The 23176-nt window shown below is 31.1% G+C and overlaps 1 protein-coding gene across 9 annotated transcripts in view; it reads right to left on the reverse strand.

The window, feature by feature from the left end:
* Window positions 1-3504: 3504 nt before the first annotated feature.
* Window positions 3505-23176, reverse strand: part of LOC129958831 (ectonucleoside triphosphate diphosphohydrolase 8-like) — a 146432-nt gene continuing 126760 nt past the window's right edge. For all 9 annotated transcript variants that reach the window (XM_056071532.1, XM_056071538.1, XM_056071534.1 and 6 more), the window contains 9 exons: window positions 22695-22812; window positions 21429-21567; window positions 18064-18229; window positions 17061-17273; window positions 14481-14612; window positions 10926-11075; window positions 8441-8548; window positions 5334-5462; window positions 3505-4485 (listed from right to left, as the gene is read on the reverse strand). In XM_056071532.1, coding sequence (XP_055927507.1) covers window positions 4273-4485; window positions 5334-5462; window positions 8441-8548; window positions 10926-11075; window positions 14481-14612; window positions 17061-17273; window positions 18064-18229; window positions 21429-21567; window positions 22695-22812 — 1368 coding nt within the window. In that variant the 3' untranslated portion in view covers window positions 3505-4272. The remainder of the gene's footprint in view (window positions 4486-5333; window positions 5463-8440; window positions 8549-10925; window positions 11076-14480; window positions 14613-17060; window positions 17274-18063; window positions 18230-21428; window positions 21568-22694; window positions 22813-23176) is intronic.

Below are 23176 nucleotides of genomic sequence, written 5' to 3' on the forward strand. Positions count from 1 at the left end.
GAATAGTGCAGGAATCCAAGATTGGACCCTTGATGTTTATGGTTTACATTAATGATATTCCCAGTTCCAGGCTCTGCCAGACCCATAAATATCTATTTGCTGATACACTGCCGACATGAGCACCGGTGAGTCCAATAAGATTTTGAATAATTTGAATGACTACCTAGAAAGATGGCTGATTAAGTGCAAGGTTAAGATGAACATGAAAAAGTGTCAGGTTGTCTACTTTACGAAGAGAAGAAATATCCACAGACTGCCAAAACGATACAGGAGAATTATACCCTAAAACATTAAGACGAAATACGTAGAAATTACCTTAGACCAAAGACTGACTTACAAAGAGAACACTGAAACCATTAGGAACAAAGTTTAGATCTGTGAAGCCAAATTGTATCCTATATTAGGAAGAAAGTTTGGACTTCTCTGAGTAATAACTCCGTTTTATAAGATTATTATTAGACTAGCAACCGTTTTGAGATTTTGAGCTATGCCTCACTGATTTGGAAGGAATGGCAGCAAAAACACATATCAATAAACTTGCAGTCACACAAAACAGAATAGCTAAATAGATAATAGATGCACCATGGTTAACTGGAAATAAATAAATCTTCAATGAATCAAAAATATCTTCAATAGCAGATTACTTTAAAAAAAACTTGCAGAAAAATTTATTTGAAACAATAGACAATCATACCAACCCAACTCCTTAAAATATTTCCAAGTATGATGGGAGACACCCCAAAAAGAAAAGTTGCCCTCTGGTCCTTCTTATAGGTTAGCAACAAGCGTATAGAAACTTCGTATTTAACGATATTAGCTAAGCAGCACACATCAACGGAGAGTTGAGATACATGAAGGAGATGATCAAAACTATGAGAGGGACTGTACCTTTCCTTCTTAAGATCTGTGTGGGAAAGTCACTCTCCCACGATCAGGGAAAGACCAAGCACTGCCAAACCAGACATAATAGCCTGATATACTCCAGCTAAATCTTACGGAATATATGCAAATAAGATAATTAAGTAATTTTTTTATGTAAAATTGTTATCAGTGTATGGTTGTGTAGTAATTATAGTGAACGAAGAATGGTTGGATGCATGCATATTTAAGATCGACGAGTCCACGTGCTCTGTATAAAAATCAATAAACACTGGCGAACTAAAATGTATCTGTGATATATTATTTAATCTATAAAATTTAAATAACTGAAGATTTTTTGAAAATCCCCCTTATTCATTAACTAAAATGCAATTTGGTTAAAAGTACTAAGATGCTACAATATAAAAAGCGCAGGCATAAAAGCGGCTATTAGAGAGAAAGCGGGCTCGGCGTGGGCCCTGTTTTCCCTCGTGAAATGGCAATAACTTGATTCAAAGATAAACAGACAAACCATAACACGGAAATCGTGGTAACTCTAATACCCAGCATACGTATTTAGGAAAATTTTTATAGCTTTCAATGTTTGTCTTTCTAATTTTTCTTATATTGAAAGCGCGAAAACGAAACATTCCACCTGCGTATTTTTTCTTGTGAATATTCTTAACTTGGTAACTGTTCTAACTCGTGGTAACTTCTTAACTCTTTATTTGCGCAAATCCGCACTTGTGGTTTTCTTTTGTACATTGCTGGCTGTTAGAAAAATTACGATGAAAGCTAAAAAGATTTCGTCATATTCTCAAATTTTGATAACTTAAGAAGGCATTTCATCTCAGAATTCGTATTTTGATAAGTTAAGGAGACATTAAAAAGTAAATGTATTCACAGAAGATGACCCCAGGAATTTAAAAACTAAAATTGCGACAAATTCTTTACTGGGTATGTATGTATTCAATTTTGACATGATATTTTTACAAATATTAAAACATAGAGCCTAATCTTAATATTAGCATAAAATTTATCTTCCAGAATCTCAGAAAGTTCGACTTTTCGATTTTGAATGAAATTACGCGATGACCGAATATCCAAAATTATAATTTAAAGTTGAATTTTATTTCACAATTATGTGTACTGCTTTGAATTCTATTTCAAGAAAGGTATTATTCATTAAATGAAAATAAAAATTTGTTAAACTGAATTCAGAAATATATACAATGATAAGAAATCCTGTACAGATTTTGTACTTCTTGACACGATTCCAATGGCATCAACCTGTGGATGTTAATGGCGATAACTTGTATAGTAAATTATTGATGTACAAAATCATTAGTGCCGATATTACAGATCCTTTGAACAATTTGCAATTTACTGATTTGATTTTATCATTTTATAACTTTTCTTAACTTAAAAATATATTTAGTTGATGACGGCTGCAATAAACAATAAAACTGCCGAATTCAGGGAAAACAACAATAATTTCATTACTGTCAAAGTGGTATCATTTAAAAGACAATTTCTGAATTTTAAAACGATAAAATCATTTTTGGGAAATAATATTTTTAGAAATTGTCGCGGGAAGACGCTGAAACCTGTAAAATATCTTCATTAAAAATCGCTCGGAAGTGCATATTCGCACCCTCCAAAATATATTTGTGCCAAATTTTGTAGTTCTAGGTCAAACAGTCTCACCTGTAGAGAATTCAACATACATATATTTACATATTCTCCTTTATTATTATTAGAAATATATGCATACTCATATTTTATTTTTTATACATATTTTTCACAGCTGTAATGTGAAGAAAAAGAATTTTACTAAGTTTTGTATTAGTGATAATATAAAACGATGTCTTTTTCAAGAAAATTAACTTTATAATTTCATCTCTTTATTCGGCATTTTATCAATCTATTAAATTTACTGCCAATTCGTTAAATTTGTAAATCAAGTTTTCTTCTACATATGAACAAATGACCTTTAATTTTTGTATGCTTTAAGAAAAATTGCGAAATTTTATATTTCCATCGCATTAGTTTTGAAAAAGATGTAATACCAAAGGTATTATAGAATGAGGAAGTATCTGAAATTAAATGGCAAGACAGTGGTTTTTTTTCTAGAAAAGGATTTCTTTTGGATTATTAAAGTGTTAAATTACTACTGAAATTCAGGAATGTATGATACATTGTTAATATAACATCCTATACAGAAAGACTGTATAGGATGTTATATTTACATTCTATAAAGTTAATCTGTTATATTAACGGATTTACTAGCATCTGTTGGAGTTAATAGGAGTTTGCAGCCACTCTGTACATTGTATGCAATAAAATTTTAATATAAGGTGGAAAATTTTGTTCATGGTTATGTTTAATATTTTTGGTAACTTTGTTAATTGTATGGTCAAAATTGATAACGCATACACTGATAATGTATGTAATTACTTGTTAATCGATATAAATAATATATATTGATTATTATGTATTAGAAGATTCAGAATATATGTGATGCTTAACATTAAATTTCTTTAACAGATGATGATTAATGAATACTAATGGGCGAATGAAATGATAACATGGGGATTCTTCTTAAATCACATGAATCCTAGCTTGGAAAGATTTCAAAAACGCCAGTTATTTTCAAAGAAACTTTAATATGCATTTAATTACAAATGGTACAGATGCTTCTATAATATTTTACATTGAAAAGGTCTATATTTACAGTGAAGAGATCAAGTCGTGCTTCGTTTAAACACATTCTCTGCATACTTCTGCTACTAGTGATGTATATTTTATATTCACTTCATCGGGAAAAAGAAATGACAATTTTATTTATAAATCTTCTGAAAACATGTACTTTTGACTGCTTTTAATCTTCATGATTATAAATTTCGCTTTAGCGCGATAAATAATGTAAGTTAAATAGCAAGTGGTTTTCACGAATGTAAAGATATATATGCAGTTTACATGTTTAAATGTCTTTATATTTGTAAAAATAATAATTTTAATACATGCTGCTTTCAAATGCTGATGGTCCAATTTTTTTTAAAATTAATTTATCGCTAAAATATAAACTCGAAAATAAAAAACATGGTTCTCACAATTTTGTAATGCTTACAAACTCATTGAACATGTACAAGCTTCCAAAAGTTGTGTACCATTGAACATGTACAAGTTTACCAGCTCAAGAAATGTATAAATATATATTGAAATTGGGAACAAATGTATGCAAAAACATTGCCTTTTGGAAAGTGCTTGCTTTTTTAACTACTATTTTTTTATAGATGGCTTTACATGTTTTATTGAAAGATAAATGTTTAAAATTCTTCATTATTTGATCATAAAATATATCTCTAAATTTAGTTGCACAGTTTTTAAATTCGAAGATAACAGTTTACTTCCTTAAGCCTGACCATACAGAGATTTATTGCTATTTCCTTTTCGATGAGAATGAAGAATAAACAATAATGTTCCGATTATGACAAATATAAACAAAACTAAAGATACTGCTAAACCAGTTGCAGATATTGCTCTTGGTGTCTTTGCTTTTTCTGGAATGAAATTTGTAGCATAGATCATGTAACCTAACGTCCATCCAACGTCTTTGCCTTGAAGCTAATAAAAAATAAAAATATGAATTTCGAAACAGATGTAATGTTCATAATATAATTTGCTTGCATTTATCAATAAAGCATCCCATTAATATACATCTTATTAATGTATGAAAAGAAGTCAGCATTTGAAATTACAGATAAATGAGCATATTTTTTGTACAATTATGCACTGAGAACTAAATTATTTTTATTTCCTCATTTTCCATTTTTTATAATCATTCGGCATAATCTAGTTTAATTTTTTTAATGTCCCGTCTGGAAGTAACTTTAAGTCTATTTTGGGAAGGATCTCGCAATTTTGAGCAATAGTCAGATGACGAGAATGACGTCTGAGCTGGCGTTTCTTTCTCCAATCTTAAGACAGTTTAATATGAATGATTCCGTAAATAATTTATATTGTGATTAGTTAGGTTTCAAATTTTGTTCTGTATTCTGGTTTCTTTATTTGCCAAGATGTTAGATTTAATTTGAAAGTTTTCATTTTATTAAAATGGAACTTCTGCTGAATATTTTATTCTGCTGTATTATCAAGTTGCATTTGAAAATTAAAGCATCTATTCCGAAATAAGTTACTTTTAAATATATCATATTTGATGCAAATATGCATAATATTTAATACAAATTAATTTCAAGCATTGGTATAGCTGTTAAGTAAATATCATGTTTTGTCAAATTTTGCGAAACTGAAATTAATGTTTCAAGAAACAAGGTGGACTGTTACTTTTAACAGCAGACGAAAAATTTAACTAACAGATCTTTACAACACTATCAAATGTAAAGCTTTTCAAAAATTATTTAATTATTAAAGTCTCAAAGTACAACACTAGAATAAAAAGAAATCATACTTACATTTTTAACAAACTGGAGATTTCCCCACGTAGTGTTTTTAAAACCAAATCCATTAATTAAAACTTCATGTATATATTTGGCATTGAAACAATGATCTAATGCAAATTCACTCGTTGATATATTTGTCACCTGAAAATATAACAATTCAAGTTAAAAAGCATATTTTGAAAGAACAGATTGTTGAATAAATAATTTGAAAATTATTGAAAAGTAATTTATAATTATTTAATTTATTGTAATTATTTGAATTAAAGTAATTTAATTATTGTAAATTATTTATTGAATTTAAATTTTTGTAAAAGTAATTTATTGAAATTAAAGCAAATTACTTAAGTAAAAATGACAATAAAGGGAAAGAAAGCAAGAAACATCGAAAAACACATTCATAAATGATCTATGACCATAATTAACTGACTGAAATTGAAGAATTGGAAAGAAATATAGAAAAAGAATAAGTTAAAATTTTTAATTTCTCTAAACGCAGAAAGGAAGATATTAAATTGCTTTCAAATAATCCTCACTTACCGAGTTGTATAGATAATAAATGTGACAAAAGTTAATAAATGTTTAAGAAAATGTATAGGAAGCAAAATAAATGAATAAATACTTGCTAAAAATTGTAGCAAGCAAACCTCAAAAGATACAAGCTGGGATATGCACACTGATATCTATAAGTTAAGCATATCTGCAAATTAAGAAAAGGACTTGGAATACCGCTTCAAACTGACGGAAATCTTATATACCTGCGTAATATAGTGAATAAAAATTAAATATATTAAATTTTTATTTTGGTTATTTTTTGGGCTTTTATGAATTTTTAAAATTTTTATGGACTTTTTGCCCACCCTGTATATAGGATGGTCATAAAATCTTCCTCCACATATGGAGGAAGATTTGGCTGCTTGCTTATGGCCTAGCTGCTTATTGGAAGGAAATTTTAGATGCCGTTATTTGAAGGTATAAGCTAGTTATGATGTTTGAATTATGTTGTTTTGAAACAACACAGCTCTAGAGATTACGATTACAGTGAAAACATTTCGAAATTTTCAAATTTTAACACCCACTTTTCACTGCACAAATTAATCAGCGCATTGAAAAACCATTAACAGCTTTTGGACGATACACGTAAGACATAAAGAGGAGGGAGGAGGCCTAAAACATACAGTCATTTGCAAAGACCACTGTAAAAGGTCAATGACAAAACAAGAGAGGATAGACATTTATTGGAATTACAATACATTCCCGAGTATTCGGTTCGTGACTATCCGGCTTCTGTACTATCTGGCCTAGTTTTCATTTATCATAATTAAATGAGGAAGGCAAGGCGTTGCATTGACAACATTGCCAAGGCATTGGAAGCGGGCGTCTGCTACGATCCTCCTGCGTGTCGTGTGCAAAATATAAGTTGTGACAGGAAAAGAGTAGCGTTCTGCTGGTTGTTCGTTGTTTCGTCAGTGTGTAACGGACCTCAATTGTCGCAGCTGTGTCTGATTATAAATGCACAGTACGTGTAGTATTCGTAAATTGTTCTTGGGTTATGCTTAGTGTTTTTTTTAAGTGTACCACAGCGAAGATTTCGAAAAATGTGATAAACAAAAAAAAAAAAAAAAAAAAAAAATTGCAATGACTATGGAGGAGAAATTACGCTCTATACAGCAGCTAGAATCTGGTGTAACAGCAAAAAATATAACTTCGGAGTTGCGGAAAGTACAATGAAGGATTGGTAAAAAGTCGGGCAGAAATTGAAAAGTGGCGTGTTGCACAAGCCATAGGAAATGGAATAAAAGTAAGAAAAATCATTCACATTCTATGTGTCTTAAGATAAAAGGAGGACTTAGTACTCAATAAGAATTAAGAAGTTCTTATCATAATAGCGTGTTTTGGTATAAAAGCTTTGTCTTCTGGTATAGGTGGGTAAAAAAATGAGTTCATAGAAATCCGGCCCATGCGGGGTTTTTGTTACCCAGCCTGAACTCTGTCTGCCACATTAATAGCCAGATATTCGGGAGTGTACTGTATAAGCTTTCAACGCACTCATCTTCGCAGACGACGACGCATTATATGCGGAAGATTGTTGATGACAATGTCGAATGTAACATTGCAAGAGGAATCTATCTTTTCTGACAAATCTCACGGATTTGATGAGCACACTTTAGATTTAGATAACTCCAGAACCATATGAATGAAATTTCAGTAAGTTTTGAATTATTAAAAATTAGACGCGCAATACTATGGCACAGAGTAGACTTCAGAGCCCCATGATTGGAGCCCCCCTTTGGAGTGCATAGTAGTATGCCAAGAAAATTAAATTTGAATCATATAGTAGAAAATTTGATAAAATGTATCCAAAACGATGAATTCCGCAGCTTTAATATCTTAAGATCTACTACTCATGTGAGCTAGTTTGTCACATTTTCTAATAAAACATAACAAAGTTGCGCATAAGTTATGTCTCTTATGTAATTTCATATTTATTTATTGTATTTTAAAAGTCCAATATTTTTTTAAAAATATGAAATGTATCATTGGAAATCAGAGAATGGAAGTAAAACTTCATCTATATATAAAAATTATACATTTTTTTCAAGTATAAATATATTCCATATGTTCTAATATTCTTACATGTAAAAAGTGTGTGGTAATGTTGAAAGATGTTTGCCGAGATATGCAAATAACGCAAATTATCGTAATTGAATTCAAAGATTTATAATTTGACCGTCAGATCCCCTTTCTGTATTTAGCCTGAGTCTCAGTTACATTTAAAATAGTTTTAATTAAAGCAAAATCAATATATAATTTGAAATTAACTTTTTCGTTTGAAATGTATACAACAAGAATAATAAGCAACATAGAAGAAGAGAAAAAACAACAGATTTTGACAATATTTTTATCCCCCATTCATGCAAAGGGTTATTCATCAAGATAAATAAAGATCTGGCGAAAAACTGAGAGAGTCATCATTATATGCCCACCATAAAAAGAAAATCGTACCCCTCTTTTTCGGGCAGGCCATAACTTCCTAATGGGCAGACTCTAATACCAATCCTGTTTGATCATTAGTCCATTTCTGGTTAAGAGAAGAAAATCAAAGTCCAAATTAAACTTACCTCATCTACGTCTTTAAGGCAAAATTCTTGCATAGCTTTCTCATATTCTGATAGGGGAGCTTTCGTTACATTCAAGAAATCAGTCAAAAAGTAGTATGTCGCAAAAGCCTGGAATGTTTAAGTAATGTGAAAAAACAGGAAGCTGATAACTCATACATCAACAGAGTTTACATAACAATAAAAAATAATTAACCTGATAAAAAAAATTACGGGCAATATCTACTAAAATGCGTAATCATTGCACAATATTACAATTAAGCATTTTAAAAATGATTTTTTGCCGGCGTCTAGGCATAGGGGTAGCGCGCTTCCCCATGATCTGGGCGTCCCGGGTTCGAGTCCCGGTCTGGGCATGGTTATTCTTCTGTGTTCAACCCCCCCCCCCTGTAAAAAGGGTTTATGCAAGCGAATGTGACGCATGAAGTAGCTAAGTCGTACTTTTGACCGTAGTTGTCGCTGCTGAAAAAAACAAGAAACGCATACTCGGCTTACATCGCTGACAGATAACTGCCAGCGGGCTTGTAAAGTGCCATAGGTCACAACACAAAAATAATTTTCTTGAATCGTCTTATTTTCTTGGGCATTTATCAAAACATTGAATAAAAACTCATGCGTATGAAAATGATTATAAAAAAAAGTTTTTTTAGTGTTGCAACAGTCATTTCAGAAAAATGAGGCCAAATGTGATTTTAAAAATCTTTTCGAAATAAAAAAAATGATCGACAGTTACAGTGATGTCACATAATAGCAGTACTCCCCCAGACAAAAAATCTTGCTAATTTCAAAATAGCAGGGACACAAACATGGTAAAAGTCCTGAGCACAATATCCAAGAGAGAAAAGAATTCGCAAATAAAAAATCTTTTGACAGGTAAAGGTGTCATGAAGTATTATTAAAAGAGTTCTCAAATAAAAACATAAGATCAGAATAAGGGGAGGGGGTGAAAAGCGAATCCCTTCACGTTTTGGTTATATTAACGTCCCGTTTGAAGCAACACTAGGGCTATTTTGGGACGGACCTCGTAATTTTGAACCACGGTCAGATGACGAGGATGACACCTGAGCTGGCAGCCTCTCTCCACACCACACCAGCGGGAGGACGTTTGGTCATGACGGATTTAACGTGCAACAGACCCCCTTACAAGACAGTTCTTCGGTGGAATCGGGTCACGAACCTGAAACCCTCTGGTTCCGAAGTCGAGACCTTAACACCAGGCCACTGCGGCCCCTGTGAATCCCTTCAGAGTAATGCAGATAGGAAAATATTGACCTAATTTTTTTCAATGAATACAAAATTGTATTGTCACGTAGGAATTAATTTGGAAAGAAACCACCTAATTTATATCGGATGAAAATATGACACTGCAATCACAATCCAGGAAATTAAAATGTTTTTGTCACGGACAGGATTGAAATTAGTTACAGAAAATATATCACGTCCTGTTTTGTCGACAAAAGGGTAATAACGGAAACAAAGGAACACCGAAAAAATATATGGATCCCAAATATAGAAAAGGAGAGTTTAGTTTTATTCAAAAAGCAACGCGGGGAATTGCTGATATAGCAATGATCTTTATTTAATTTCTTCTAATAAATGTCGATTTCTTCTCTTGATCTCATCTTTTTGAATATTTCTTGTGATTTTACTTAAAGTTTGAAGTCTGCTCTAATTGAATATTCATAGATTTGTTGTTCGTAATTGCGATAATATTATAATACAATATTATAATTTAACTTCCAGAACTTCACGCCATTGCAACTGAGGAACTTAATCAAATCAATGTATGTTTTGAAGACGCATAACTAATGTTTTGAGAAAGCTAGGGTGTTTCAAACCATTGACAGATGACAAGGCTGACACAGAACTGGTACGCTTCCTAAAAAATTCTGCTATCATCGGTAAGAATAACGGCGTCAGATTTAAAATGTACCAATCCTACATACAGTATATATCTCGAACAAGTGTTTTTCCGGTACCGAAGCTCTGGCCCAACAAATTTTACCCTCAGACCACCCTAATAAAGACATTTGTAAATACCTATCAAATATCCCTAATAAAGACATTTGACAAGTATTAGGAGGTTTGGTTGAGGCTTGTTTCCCGTTTTTTGCATGTATTCGAATATTATGTAATTTTAAAACATCTTTTGATTAAATGATCCATTGATAAAACATTCTTTGATTAAAATCAGTGATTCAATATTCCAGTCGAAGAATGTATAAATCAAAGAAAGTCGAAAAGGAATTAGTATAAATATCTTTTACCAAACTTTTAAAGTAGAATCAAAATTTGAAATTCACATAACAATAATCTTGATTTGCCAATAAAATAAAATAAAAATAAAAAAACTAAGGAAATTTTATATCCCAGTGTATTTAATAGTACTTCAAACAATATATCTCAATAATTTCAAGTAAATTTCTTTAACCTTGAAAGAAAAGTATGAGTATAATGTTCAAATAATAATGATAAGTTGAAAACTTACCAAGTATTTTTGATTATCAGGAATATTATCAAGTTTTTTAAAGCATTCCTTGAATCCAGTCTTATTGCATAAATCGGTGTTTACTAAGTTGGCAACGGCGGTCTTGCATTCATTGGGAGAACTTGTTCCTTTGAAGGTATAATTCGTTTTCTGAAACATACAAGTATTATCTAAATACAAAAACAGATATACGAGTATAAAAATTTGCAAAATATCTCAAATATTAGTTTATAGTTTTTAAAGTGATTTCTACTTTAAAATACAGGACGAAAGAACAATAAATTTAAACAATACTTGATTTCATGAAGAGAATGCAAATAGTTCAAATAATCTTTAATCTAATGAATATTAATGCGCAGAACATAAGTACAGCATTTATATCTATAACTTTTGCTTATAGCATTTTACAATACGTTTCACGATCTTTTTATTTACTATTGCCGGTTTGATTATCCCATTTTTTCCCATTATCAGTTTGTTCATTGTTTTTTTTAAGTTACTAAATTTTTGTTCAAAATTTTGTTCAAAAATTGGAATGATCATGAATTAGAAAATTATGTTTATTCTGAAAACATTGACTTTTCATTCTAGAGATACTCAAGTTAAAGTAAAACTAATATGAATTTGGCTTGATTCTCTTTCGATTTTACTATGTAATGCCTTTTTGTCTGTCTATTAGAATCCGCATAAGGACTTATCAATCACATAAGTAAGCACAATTGCACGGATGACATGAGTGGCATTTAATTTAGAATTCTAGTTCTCAAATTTTCGCGTCATTTCAAATTAACAGAATGTGTTTATAGTAAATAAAAGTGTTGAATATTAGAAATATTTAATCTTAACAATGATTATGTATTGTCTGTCTGTTTGAATTTGCATAATGATTTATCACACAAGTAAAAACAATTACACAGATGAAAATGACGGCATTTAAATTAAAATTTCAACCCACAAATTTTCACGTCAACTCAAATTAACAGAGTTTATTCATTTATTTACAGTAAAAGTTGTTAAATTTAAACAATATTTAATGTAAACCAATCTCTCAGGATTGAAGATCTTTGATGAAATCAATTTACTAATTTCTGATTCCTCTGTTATTAAATCGAGACCTATGACTTTTTGCGTATTTCACATGAAGTAGTAAAACAAAGATAAACTCTTGTAAAGACATATAAACATTTTCTTGTTAATACTCTTGTAAGCGGCATTATTTTTAAAGTTTTTGATAAATTAGCCGAAAACAAAGGATTTGCAATAAAAAATGACTTGTCCTGAAACAAAGCCTTGCCACTACAATTCTGATGAATTATTAAAATTGAAATTTCAATCAATTAATAACACTACTGAAAAAAAGAAACTCAACGAATTAAATGAAAAATACGTTTAGTTATTGGCTCCTATTGGCGGCGTACTCTGTGTGGCGAAGTTTAATAAAATACGTTCAATCGAAAATAAGCCAAAACGCAGAAGTTAGAAGGTAGCTTTTTGGCACTACGATAAAATATATTGTGAAAAATTATTTGAAATCAATGTTAGCAGTATTCAGCTGATGACCCAAGCCCAGTATAAATTTTCGCTTCATTTCTCAACCAAGCTCTTCTCCAGAATATATTAACTTCAATAGATTTCATCTACTCATACTCCCCACCGAACACCTCCCTCATCATTATAATATCGTATATAGTTACTTTTTATGTGTATTGATGATATTTTATGTCTTTTTATGTGTATTTTTTTAATCTTAATAAATACTCCCACGTATATCCTTTCAACCGACAGGGAATCCTAGAGATTCCAAGTTCGGGGATATTCTGTGGCGAAAGAAAGAAAGTATTCAGCTGAAGATAATTATAGAATTTTTCTGAGAAGGAAAAAGAGAGTGTGACGTTATAATCAAAATATAAGATCAAGATTTGCAATTAAAAGCGAATTCATTTTAATTGTTAATGAAGCTGATCACTAAAAAAATGTGCTGCAATTCTATCAGTTAAATTAGTTCTGCAATTCTATTAGTTACTTTTGCCATAGCACTTTAAAAGAGATTCTTCTGTATCACCATTCTCAAAGAAAGAATACTCAACAATACTCTATGAAAAATGCTTACCTAGTTTATCATATTTCATAGTTAAAAAAAGCCATAATTGATTATCTAACGTCCAGAAATATTTTTTTCATCTGTATTCTGTACGTCTTCCGTATTTCATCTCTACATTTCATAAATACTAGTTTATCTTTTCATATGTACTGTTCTGGTGTGTTTGGTTTAACATTCTACGATTTTTATTTTGGTGGGGGATCTTGATATCCGAAAGAGCGATCAAACGTAAAATTTCGAAAATTCTTTATTCTCTGAAATCGGTTTAAAACATTGGCTTAACTGCAAAGTTTGTTACATGCCGCGGGTATGCTAATTATATATATATATTTCTTTTGATAAAAAGATTAAAATGTGAGACAGATGAATTACAACATTTTACATAGATGAAACACTATTACATAGATCAGCGGTTCTAAGACCTATGGGTCGCGACCCAAAATTGGGTCGCGAAGCATATTTCTTGGGTCGCGCTGAGTCGAACCAAAAAAGTTAGTAATACACCAAATTTCAGACAATTTAGAAATGACGACTTGAATAAATATCAACAATCGAAAATAAATGTGATTAACAAGATCAAAAAATATCAGCTGATTACAAAGCGAGGGCAAAAAAAGTACGTGTGATGATAATAACGGTGAGAACTAAATGGAGCAAAGCTGGCGAGGGCGTACAAGAGAAGTGCGCCAAATATTTGACCTTGGAGACCGGTTCTACAAAGTGGAATTCATTATGTCCATCTTTTGGTTTTATTCGTCCGCTTTATTTACAAAATATTTAACAGGTAAGCGCTTCTAACTTGAGAATAATTTTAAATACATGCTGATAAAAAAAACGATATCTGTAATTTATGATATAATTTGATAAATTTCAGCGCATTTTAGTTGTTTAAAAGTCAAAATGGATGGGGAACTCTTTCCCAGCGCGGAGCGTCACATTTTCTGCCTTTTACAATACTGCCAAGTTAGGGTGAAACAGAGTATAGGAGGTGTTGGTAATACGCACGCCATTGCTTTGCGTGCGCACAGACTCAGTAAGCTCTCTGTCAAAAACTCGTTTCTAAATTGTAATTGTAAAGAATTGTAATTAAATAAATAAAAAATTTGTAAGTTAAAAAAAATCATCATCGTAGGATTGAAGAGTTTTTAAAAATACGATCTAAAATAAAGCAATGAAAAAATTTTGACTTTTTTTCTTGGGTCGCGACATGAACATATTTCTCAAATTTGGAACGCGGCTTAAAAAGGTTTAGAACCACTGACATAGATGAATAACAATATTTTCATTTCGTTATATAAGAGATAAAAAGCATTTTCCTTCGATTGATGAGTAATAATGAAAATGACTTAATGAAATTTTTAAAAATAACTTTTTCAAATACAACATAAGTGATTTGACTTTTTAGGTGTTATCTATATTTTGAAATTATCCCTATAGGAAATTAATGTACTTACCAGGAGATCATCAGGTATTTTAGGAAATCTTGTACTGTTGGTACAAGGTCGTCTAAATAAATCGGATCCTTTTATCTCATACGTTGCTCCCCGAGGAAAACACGGATCTTCAATCTCGGTCTGGGTTATGTCCTAAATGGACAGAGAAAGTGGTTAGATTAAATTCTTGCTATTATTTGAATACAGTGTATAATTATAGAAAGGAAATCAAAAGGAATGGTTGGTTGGTTATTTAGGGTTTTTGGCACAAAAGCCAAATCTGGCTATGCTGCGCCACTCGAATGGTGAGATAAATCAAATTCATATAAAAAGTAATACTAAGAAATTTATTTATAAAAAGTCGAATTTTGAAGGGCAACGTATTAAAATTAGTACTCTAAAAATAATATGCTTTTCATATTTTTTAATAAAGGCGTCAAACAAATTAAATACGAAAAATTAACAAATTGAGAAAGCAAAACTAAATAGAATGTAAAAAACCAATGTTATGTAGAAATTTAAAAATGTTAGGGTGAGGACTTTCACCCACAATCTCTCGCAACTCGATGGATAGTGAATTAAAAAACTTTAAGCGATGAGGATTAAAATTAGGGCACTCTATTAAAACATGTTTGACTGTTAAAATTACATGGCATTTTGGACATGAAGGGCATTGTTCCCCAAATAAAAGATGCTTGTGGCTAAAGCGGGCATGGCCAATGCGCAGTCGAGTTAATTTAACGTCTAATGTACGTACAGGGATAACAGGCCATAAACTTGTCATTGGATTAACAGAATGTAATTTATTCGAAGTTTGCTGTTCCCAGGATTGCTGCCACAAAGCGCGAACATGATCAGCAAAAAATTTTTTTGCATCGTCATATGAAAGTTCACGCTGCAACAAAGAACTTGCCGTTTTTGCCGCAATATCTGCCATTTCGTTTCGAAATCCATACTGTCCAATTATGTTTTTAAGAAATACAATAGAAATCTCACCTTTTAGTCAACTATTCATGTTTTAGCAATATCTTAATTTAAATAACGAAATAAATTTCACAGAAATATTTCATTTTAAAAGACTAAGCCTTTATATAAAAGAATAAATGCATAGACATTCACAGATCTTCATAATGACAAAGATTATTCAAGTATATGCTATCCATTATCCACGTAAATTTGGTATTAAGTGGAATATGAAATAATCGAGACAATGAAAAGTGCAACAGTTATTTATGAAAGCATCAATAAAGAAGACATTTTATATAGCAAAAATAGGACATAACTTATCAAGAACAGGATATTTAACGAATGATTAGTTGAAAGCATCGCGAATCCATCAATTAATGCTTTTAGACATAATTTATGAGAATTCCAACGTAAGCCATGTTTTTCAAACCATTATCATCAAAAAAGAAAAAAAAAACTTAGTGGTGAATTTTTTTAAAAATTCAAATAATACACAAATTTGTAGTAGTTACATTACTCTTATCTTCTCTTTTGGATACTAGATGGCGATGCCTGATTAGGCCATCCCATATACCATCCCATAATGCATTGCAGTGTAATTAGAATGAGATGTGATGCTGTACTGTTAAGCTGCGCACGTGAATGTCTTGTCTTATCTTTGTGTTTGTGCTTGTTTAGTGTGTTAATGTGATTATTAAAAGAAATGTTCCTAAAAACATTCGTCCTGTTGCTTCCTGCACGGATCATAAAAATCTACATTCCACCACAAATTTTAAATTTAACAAAGTGAAATTTAAATAGTATTTCTAAAACAGAACTTAAAATATAAGTTGCGGACTGTTGGAAAGTATACTTTTTTTAATTCACAAAATTGTTTGTAGTGCTTTACAGTTTGTATTATTAGACAGGACAATTTAAAAATCAACATAAAACTGACAGGAGCGATATAGGAAATATAAACAAGCCAGAATAACATAAGAAAGCACAGTCGAAAACGCCACTCAGATGAGTTAGAAGGCAATACGTACTAACGCTGCACCTAGATTTAAGTTCTAGTTATTTAAAGTTTCGACTGAATATTGAGAACATACACAAGTATACGAATGATAAGTCGGTAACAAGCCAGCCTTATCACAACCGCTGCAAATGTCCACGAACTGCCAACTATTCTTGAAAGAGCTTGGTACTGCTATAAAGCGACAATAATTGTGCATTTTGAGCAATTTTTTTTATGAAACTGCACCTACTGTCGACATATTATTAAATAAAATATTTTCATCCTCACATATTTGGGTAACTTCTCTGATTATTCATTACCATGCGATTCTGGCTTGCTCTCTATTTTCTAACATTCCTAATAGTTTGTATGCTGAGTTTTGAATCAGCTGTTCTGTGAAAATGATTGATTGGAATATGAAATTACTGAAAAATGTTTCTAAGGATAAGATTAAAAAAAATTCTTTGTTTTTCGATTTGCTATTGGACAAGATATTTTGAAGATATTGTTTAAAGTTGGAGTAAAAAACATTATGCATCTGAAATGCCTTTTAATCCTTCATATAGTCCATTTGAAGAATTTTGTGCCAGAAATTTACCATAGTTATTGAAATGCAAAAAAAACTTTTTAAACATTACCTTTACTAAAAGATATCTAAGTCTTCTCTGAGCTTCATCTCTCCCAAAACATAAGTTGCTATGAGAAAATACATTGTGGGTTTGGCCGTACAATTTCATTTGTTTAATATTTTTTGTTCCGCTAATATACTCAGGCAAAGCGTAGGCAATTTGCATTGAAGCTCCTCCCATATCCAAAGCTCCCAATGTTGTAGGATCCCAAGGATCGGTTTTCTGAAAAAGAACAATTTTGTACATTATATATATATAAACACTTTTTTATACATCAGACAAGGTTGAAATTTCAGAAATCCAAAATCAAGGTATCAAATTGCGATAGAAAGCATTTATATCGACCGGATTTATCAGCCAAAAACAAAGTTGAAAAACAATTAAAAACCATATTTCTAAACAAGTTATCATGGTACTGCATACAATAGTTTTGCATTTGAAAACTTAAAAAATAAAAAAAGCTGGTTTGTTGGACTGATTTCAATTTTTTTTAAAAAAATCCTTTTTGTTGAAAATTTATTTGTTCTAGTTCACAACAATTCAACCTTCAATTCTTCTTTTCACTTAAACTTAACCTTCAATGGAATTCAGGATAAATTATGTCTTGTTCTTTTTGCTTGGACTACAGAAAGGAAGTTACTTAGAAGTTCAATGAAAATATTTATTAATCGATAAAATAAACGTTCAGCTCTACATTGACCCAAATTTATGCAATGTATGCAGTAAAGGAATTGAACATTCTTTATTGATTTCAGCAAAGGAAAAAAAGATGTCAGTAAAATAAAATGGAGATGAATAAAAAAAAAAGATATTTGTTAATGAAAGAGCAGTTGTTACTGAAAGTTAATTCCCATGAAGCGTAACATAATTCACAAATTTATACAAGACTGAAAGATTAAGAGAAAAATTTCATGGTAAATTCAGTAGTATACATCCATAAACAGAATAATGTTAATATAGATCGTTTAAACAAAAATATGTTGGTCTACAAAATGGGATAGCCATGCATTACCTGAGGTATCTCTAAAGTTTGTTCAAGAAAATTAGCAGTTATCCATCCGTACACTCCTTCATCTTCACCTGTAATGATTTGTATAGCTTTCACTGACAATCCTGTTTCATTCAGTTCATTCCTCAAATGATCTAAAATTTCGTTAGCTCGAGTCTCATTGGCTAATCTAAAAAGCAAATCATAAAAGATCGGTGAAAGACTTTGTCTTACGACTCAAACAAAGGCAACTTTTTTACAAAAAATTGAAGATCAGGATAACATTAAATTTTATACATTTACATACAATTTCAATGCTTACAGTTATAATGTATACAATTACAATGTATATACAGGGTGTCCCACAAGGTACGCAGCGTCTAATGTTGGATAGAACGTGTTAAAACGAGTATTTTGATATGCAACATGTGGGATCCCCTAATATAGCTTCATAGACTAATGACACGAAAAACGTTAATTATGAGTCTGACAGTTTGTATTCCAAATTGCAATGCATACGACGATTGCCCAACATGGAAGCTTCATTAGGTGATTATGCAAATTCGTGGCAACCAATGAGAGGAAAAGCATGTCTGCAAGTGAATATGCAAATTCCTGCATATAAGGGTAGGTTTGATGAGAATGAGTTGCGCGTTATTCGCTAAAAAATTTCTATGTAATGTACGTATTCGTTATGGTTCTGAAATGAGCAAATATTCGATTGAACGTGTTTTCATGGCGCTGACTTATGATGAATTGGAATCATCACAGTGTGGTGAAAAAAATCGGCAATCACCACAACATAAACGGCACGACGATCAAACGAAAGCGCGAAAGATTTAAGGAAACCGGCACTGTGTTGGGCAATGCGCTAGAGAAAATGAGAAGGAAAAAAAAAAAAAAAAACAGATGCGTGCAAGAACAGAACCTAATGTTCAGAAAGCGAAAGTTTTCGAATGGCACCTTCCTCCCCGGATCTTAACCCACGTGACTTTTTTTATGGGGACGATTGAAAGACACAGTGTATCTCATACACCCCTCAACACTGAGTGACTTGAGAGCAGCAATTGAAACCGAAATCAAGGAAACTGGAATAGATATTTTGCAGAAAACAATTGAAAACTTCGATTCCAAACTTCGTCATTTTATTTGTTCGAACGGCCGATATGTCGAAAATCTGTTGTACTGAAAGTTCTCAATAAACATTTATTTTTACTTGGTTTTGTTCTCATTTCTTGAAGTTTTCATGCTACAAGCTTCACACCTTAAATAGACTATGACGTTATATTTTGGGAACCCACATGTTATATATCAAAATACTCGTCTTGACTTGTTCTATCCGTATCTGTAAAAATCAGACGCTACATACCTTGTGGGACACTCTGTACAATTTAAAAATGCATGCAGTTATATATAAATAAGTTGATATTTATATTTTAAAATCACGAGCCTGAGGCCTAGGAATAGTTAAACAAAATTTCTGCTAAAATAAACGATATTTTTATTTTGACTACCACAAAAAATATTTCAGTTCCAAAATTTATAGATGAGAAAGTTCCTTAAAGTTGTGGAACAGTAGCAAATCAGATATAAAAATTAGTTATTTATTAACCGCATTTATTGTAATGCGGTTAATAAATAACTAAAGTTAATAAAGGAATTATAAAATAGAATGATCAGAAATTTCAAACTGGAAAGCAACGAAATAGAAGGTGCTTTGAATTCTATTGAAAGAAAATAATTTAAAAACGAATTATTTAATTCAGGTCATGGGAAAGTTTTCTTCTGCGAATTGTACTAATTCAAGCAAAGCCCTAGCTTAGATTGCTTTACGGGTCTCCTTAATAGGCGAATAAGAAACTCAATGTCAGATGATTAAGTATGCTTATACATAAAAACGCTAATTTCGAATATGCTTTTATATGCATTTGACATTTTTCTCTTTATATGGCTACGTTGCACAGAGTTTTATATAGTGATCTTACACCTCCAAGCTTTTCAAAATTCTGAAAAAAAATTCTTGGAAATAACAGTCGTGCTATGTTTCTAGATAAACAAAAAGCGTTATTAGTTCTTTGAAAATCTTATATATATTCATCCGTAGATGATGCCGTAATTTTTAAGTACAAATAGAAATAATAATAAAAAAAAACCCTTGAAATTTTTTGAAATTACCATTATGTCAGCAATCATTATTCTAGTATTTAGTTCTTTTAATGAATTTTAAGCTGCTTGTATTAACTATTAGTAATTCTTCTCCATTTTATGAATTATAGGCTTTTGGACACAGAGTTACAATAAAAAAATAATAATAAGTTACACAAAGTACAATTTTCGATAAAAAAAATTATAATGAACTTTTATCGGTCAAATTCCTCCACGCTCAGTAGCAATTCACAATATTACGAATATTCTGCTGTAAAAAGTTTCACTAATGATGCAGTCTAAAAATGGAAAAGAATCCCTTTACTAATTCTTAGAGATCCGATAAAGCTTACATTTTCTTAGGGATAAAATTTATTTGATGTTAATATTAAAATTCGAAACATAAATTTTTATTAATGATAATTTTTTACATTCTGCATCGTCGAATTTTCAAATAAAAAGTGAATTAGCAAAGCAAAAGTAAATGACTGTCTAAACATTAATATAATGTTTTTCTTTTATAAAATAAAGCCGGATAGCTTAAACTATAAATAGATTATATTAATTGCTCAAAATTCATCCCTTTCATTTACCATAATTTATACCTTACTGATTCATTTTAAGATTCTGGATACTTATTCAGCTAGAAAAGAAGGTAAGAAATGTATAAAAATATAAATTATTTAATGCACACTCTTTTCGTCGGTATTAATCTAAAATCACACAAAATTATAGAAATTTATGGCTATACAAAATCAAACATTTATATTAATTCGATTTAACTACAGAAAAAAATAAGCTTTCTATTGTTTAGTTTAATAAAATTAAGCTGAAACATGATTCATTAAATGCAAATACTAAAATATTTTACAAAGTAAAATTATTCCCGAAAAGTCCAAGAAGACTTTTGCACACAGCTATAAAGTACTATAGTCTGTGTATTTTCTGTAGACGGTTCAAGGTCACATTTTCTACCTCGTTATTGGTTGTTTGGTACCAGGAACGCGGTAGAAAATGTGACCTTGAACCGCCTACAGAAAATACACAGACTATAATCTAAATTATACGGAAACATCAGTAAAAATTATCTGAAAACAATTCAGTTTTCAACCAAACAAATGAATTGCTTTTTTGTAGTCATAGAATGAACTTAATGCTTGACTAAGGACTTCCGATAATCAAGCATCCAATTCAAAAAGATTTTTCCTTAGGCTGAAAACATAAGCGCATATAGTGTAACTTACTTAAGTAATCTCATCCCAGCTGTAGCAGCGAAGTATAATGGGGTTTTGGGACGAGCTCTTTCATCGATGTGTTTTGTTACATTTTTGGCACAATCGATTACGGGATCTAGCTTCATAGGGTCCATTTCAGCTATTCCACCTATTGAATCATAAAGTGCACCATATCAAATTATGTTTTTGAATAAACATTCATTAAACATTTGATTGATAAAATATCGGGTGTCCCAAAAATTACTTGATGGATCTTGAAAAATCAATAATATTAATAAAGAGGTAATGCGATAGAAATGCATAGTTTGCGGCCTTACGCTTGGGAAATCAGAAAATTTTATCCCACCAAATTGCCAATTTATTAAACATTGTCACCGACAGATGGCGCTGCAATGCATGCGAGATAATTGCAACTGACATGTTTGCACGGTTATCTGAAATGTTTTGAGTCTGACTGCGCCACGTTGTTGCTACAAATGGGTGCTACATTGAAAGCATAGTTATTAATTTTGTACGTCAGTCCTTGCAACATTTTCATACCAGATTTCATTTTCTCTATTTTGAATCGCCACCTATTGGTGGCAATGTTAACTGAATTTACAATTTTGTGAAATAAAATTCTCTGAATAATTCAAACGTACTGAAGCACATTTTTGATCACATTACGCTTTTTTTAAAAATTGATTTTCAAAATTCATCAGTCATTTTAGGGACACTCGATATCCAGATTTGTAACCAAGCTTCTGTTTTTGTAATTAGATGTTTGAATTTAATGTGATGTTTACTTTGTATCTGATTAGTTGAATTAATTACCAATTCAGATACACTAGAGCAATATAAAAAGGACAATTTTGATTAAGACCAGAAAATGAAACTGACACTTTCATCAACATTTAAATGCCACAATAATCGGCAACCAAATTTGTTACTTGACAACAGTCTAGGTCAAAACGTGAAAATGGCTTTAGAACAAATGGTTCTCTAATCTAAAGCTAAAATTCTACCATCAAGACTGTGGACTCAACTGTCCCACAGTTGAGTGTTACACGAGATCACACTGTCTACTACTTGGTAATAGGCTGTGTAATCTCTATCAAATACTTGATCTGGGGAAACTTATTGCAGATTTGTCAGTCAAAAAAGCCTGGTCCTTTAACTGCAAATCGATATGTTTATTTTGCGGATTTTGCTAGAAACATTTGACCATTAAATTCTATCATTGGGTCATTAATAATGCTTTAAATTTCACAACGAATTATTTATAAAGTTTTTTACCTTTTGCCAGACATGTTGTATCCTGTGACACGCACCCAGTGCCCTTTTGTTTATTACCTTGCCATTTATAAGCAATAGTATTCGTTTTCGACGAGCCTGCGTCCATTACAACACCATACTAAATAAAAGACAATACAAATCAATTTAAGCAGGCTTCACCAAGTTTCTGCAAATCAAAGCAGCATTTAACTAACATAAAATTGTTCACAGTATAATTATTATTAATTGTACTTGAATTTTTTTGAAGTTTTATTTAGAAGATATTGATGGTAATTGCAAACACAGAAATGCTTTAAATCTGAAAAAGACCCTACAAAAACAATTAGTCCATTTAAATCAATCTAAAGACTACATGTATGATAGCCAAAGAATGCTTATGTGGTTATTAAAGATTGATTATGTAATATTGATTTTATTAGCTAGTAATCATATGTTGCAGAATCAATGATTATAGTTTGTGGATTAATTTCGTTAACACGAAA

Source organism: Argiope bruennichi, chromosome X1 (genome assembly GCF_947563725.1).
Source record: "Argiope bruennichi chromosome X1, qqArgBrue1.1, whole genome shotgun sequence".
Taxonomy (NCBI): Eukaryota; Metazoa; Arthropoda; class Arachnida; order Araneae; family Araneidae; genus Argiope; species Argiope bruennichi.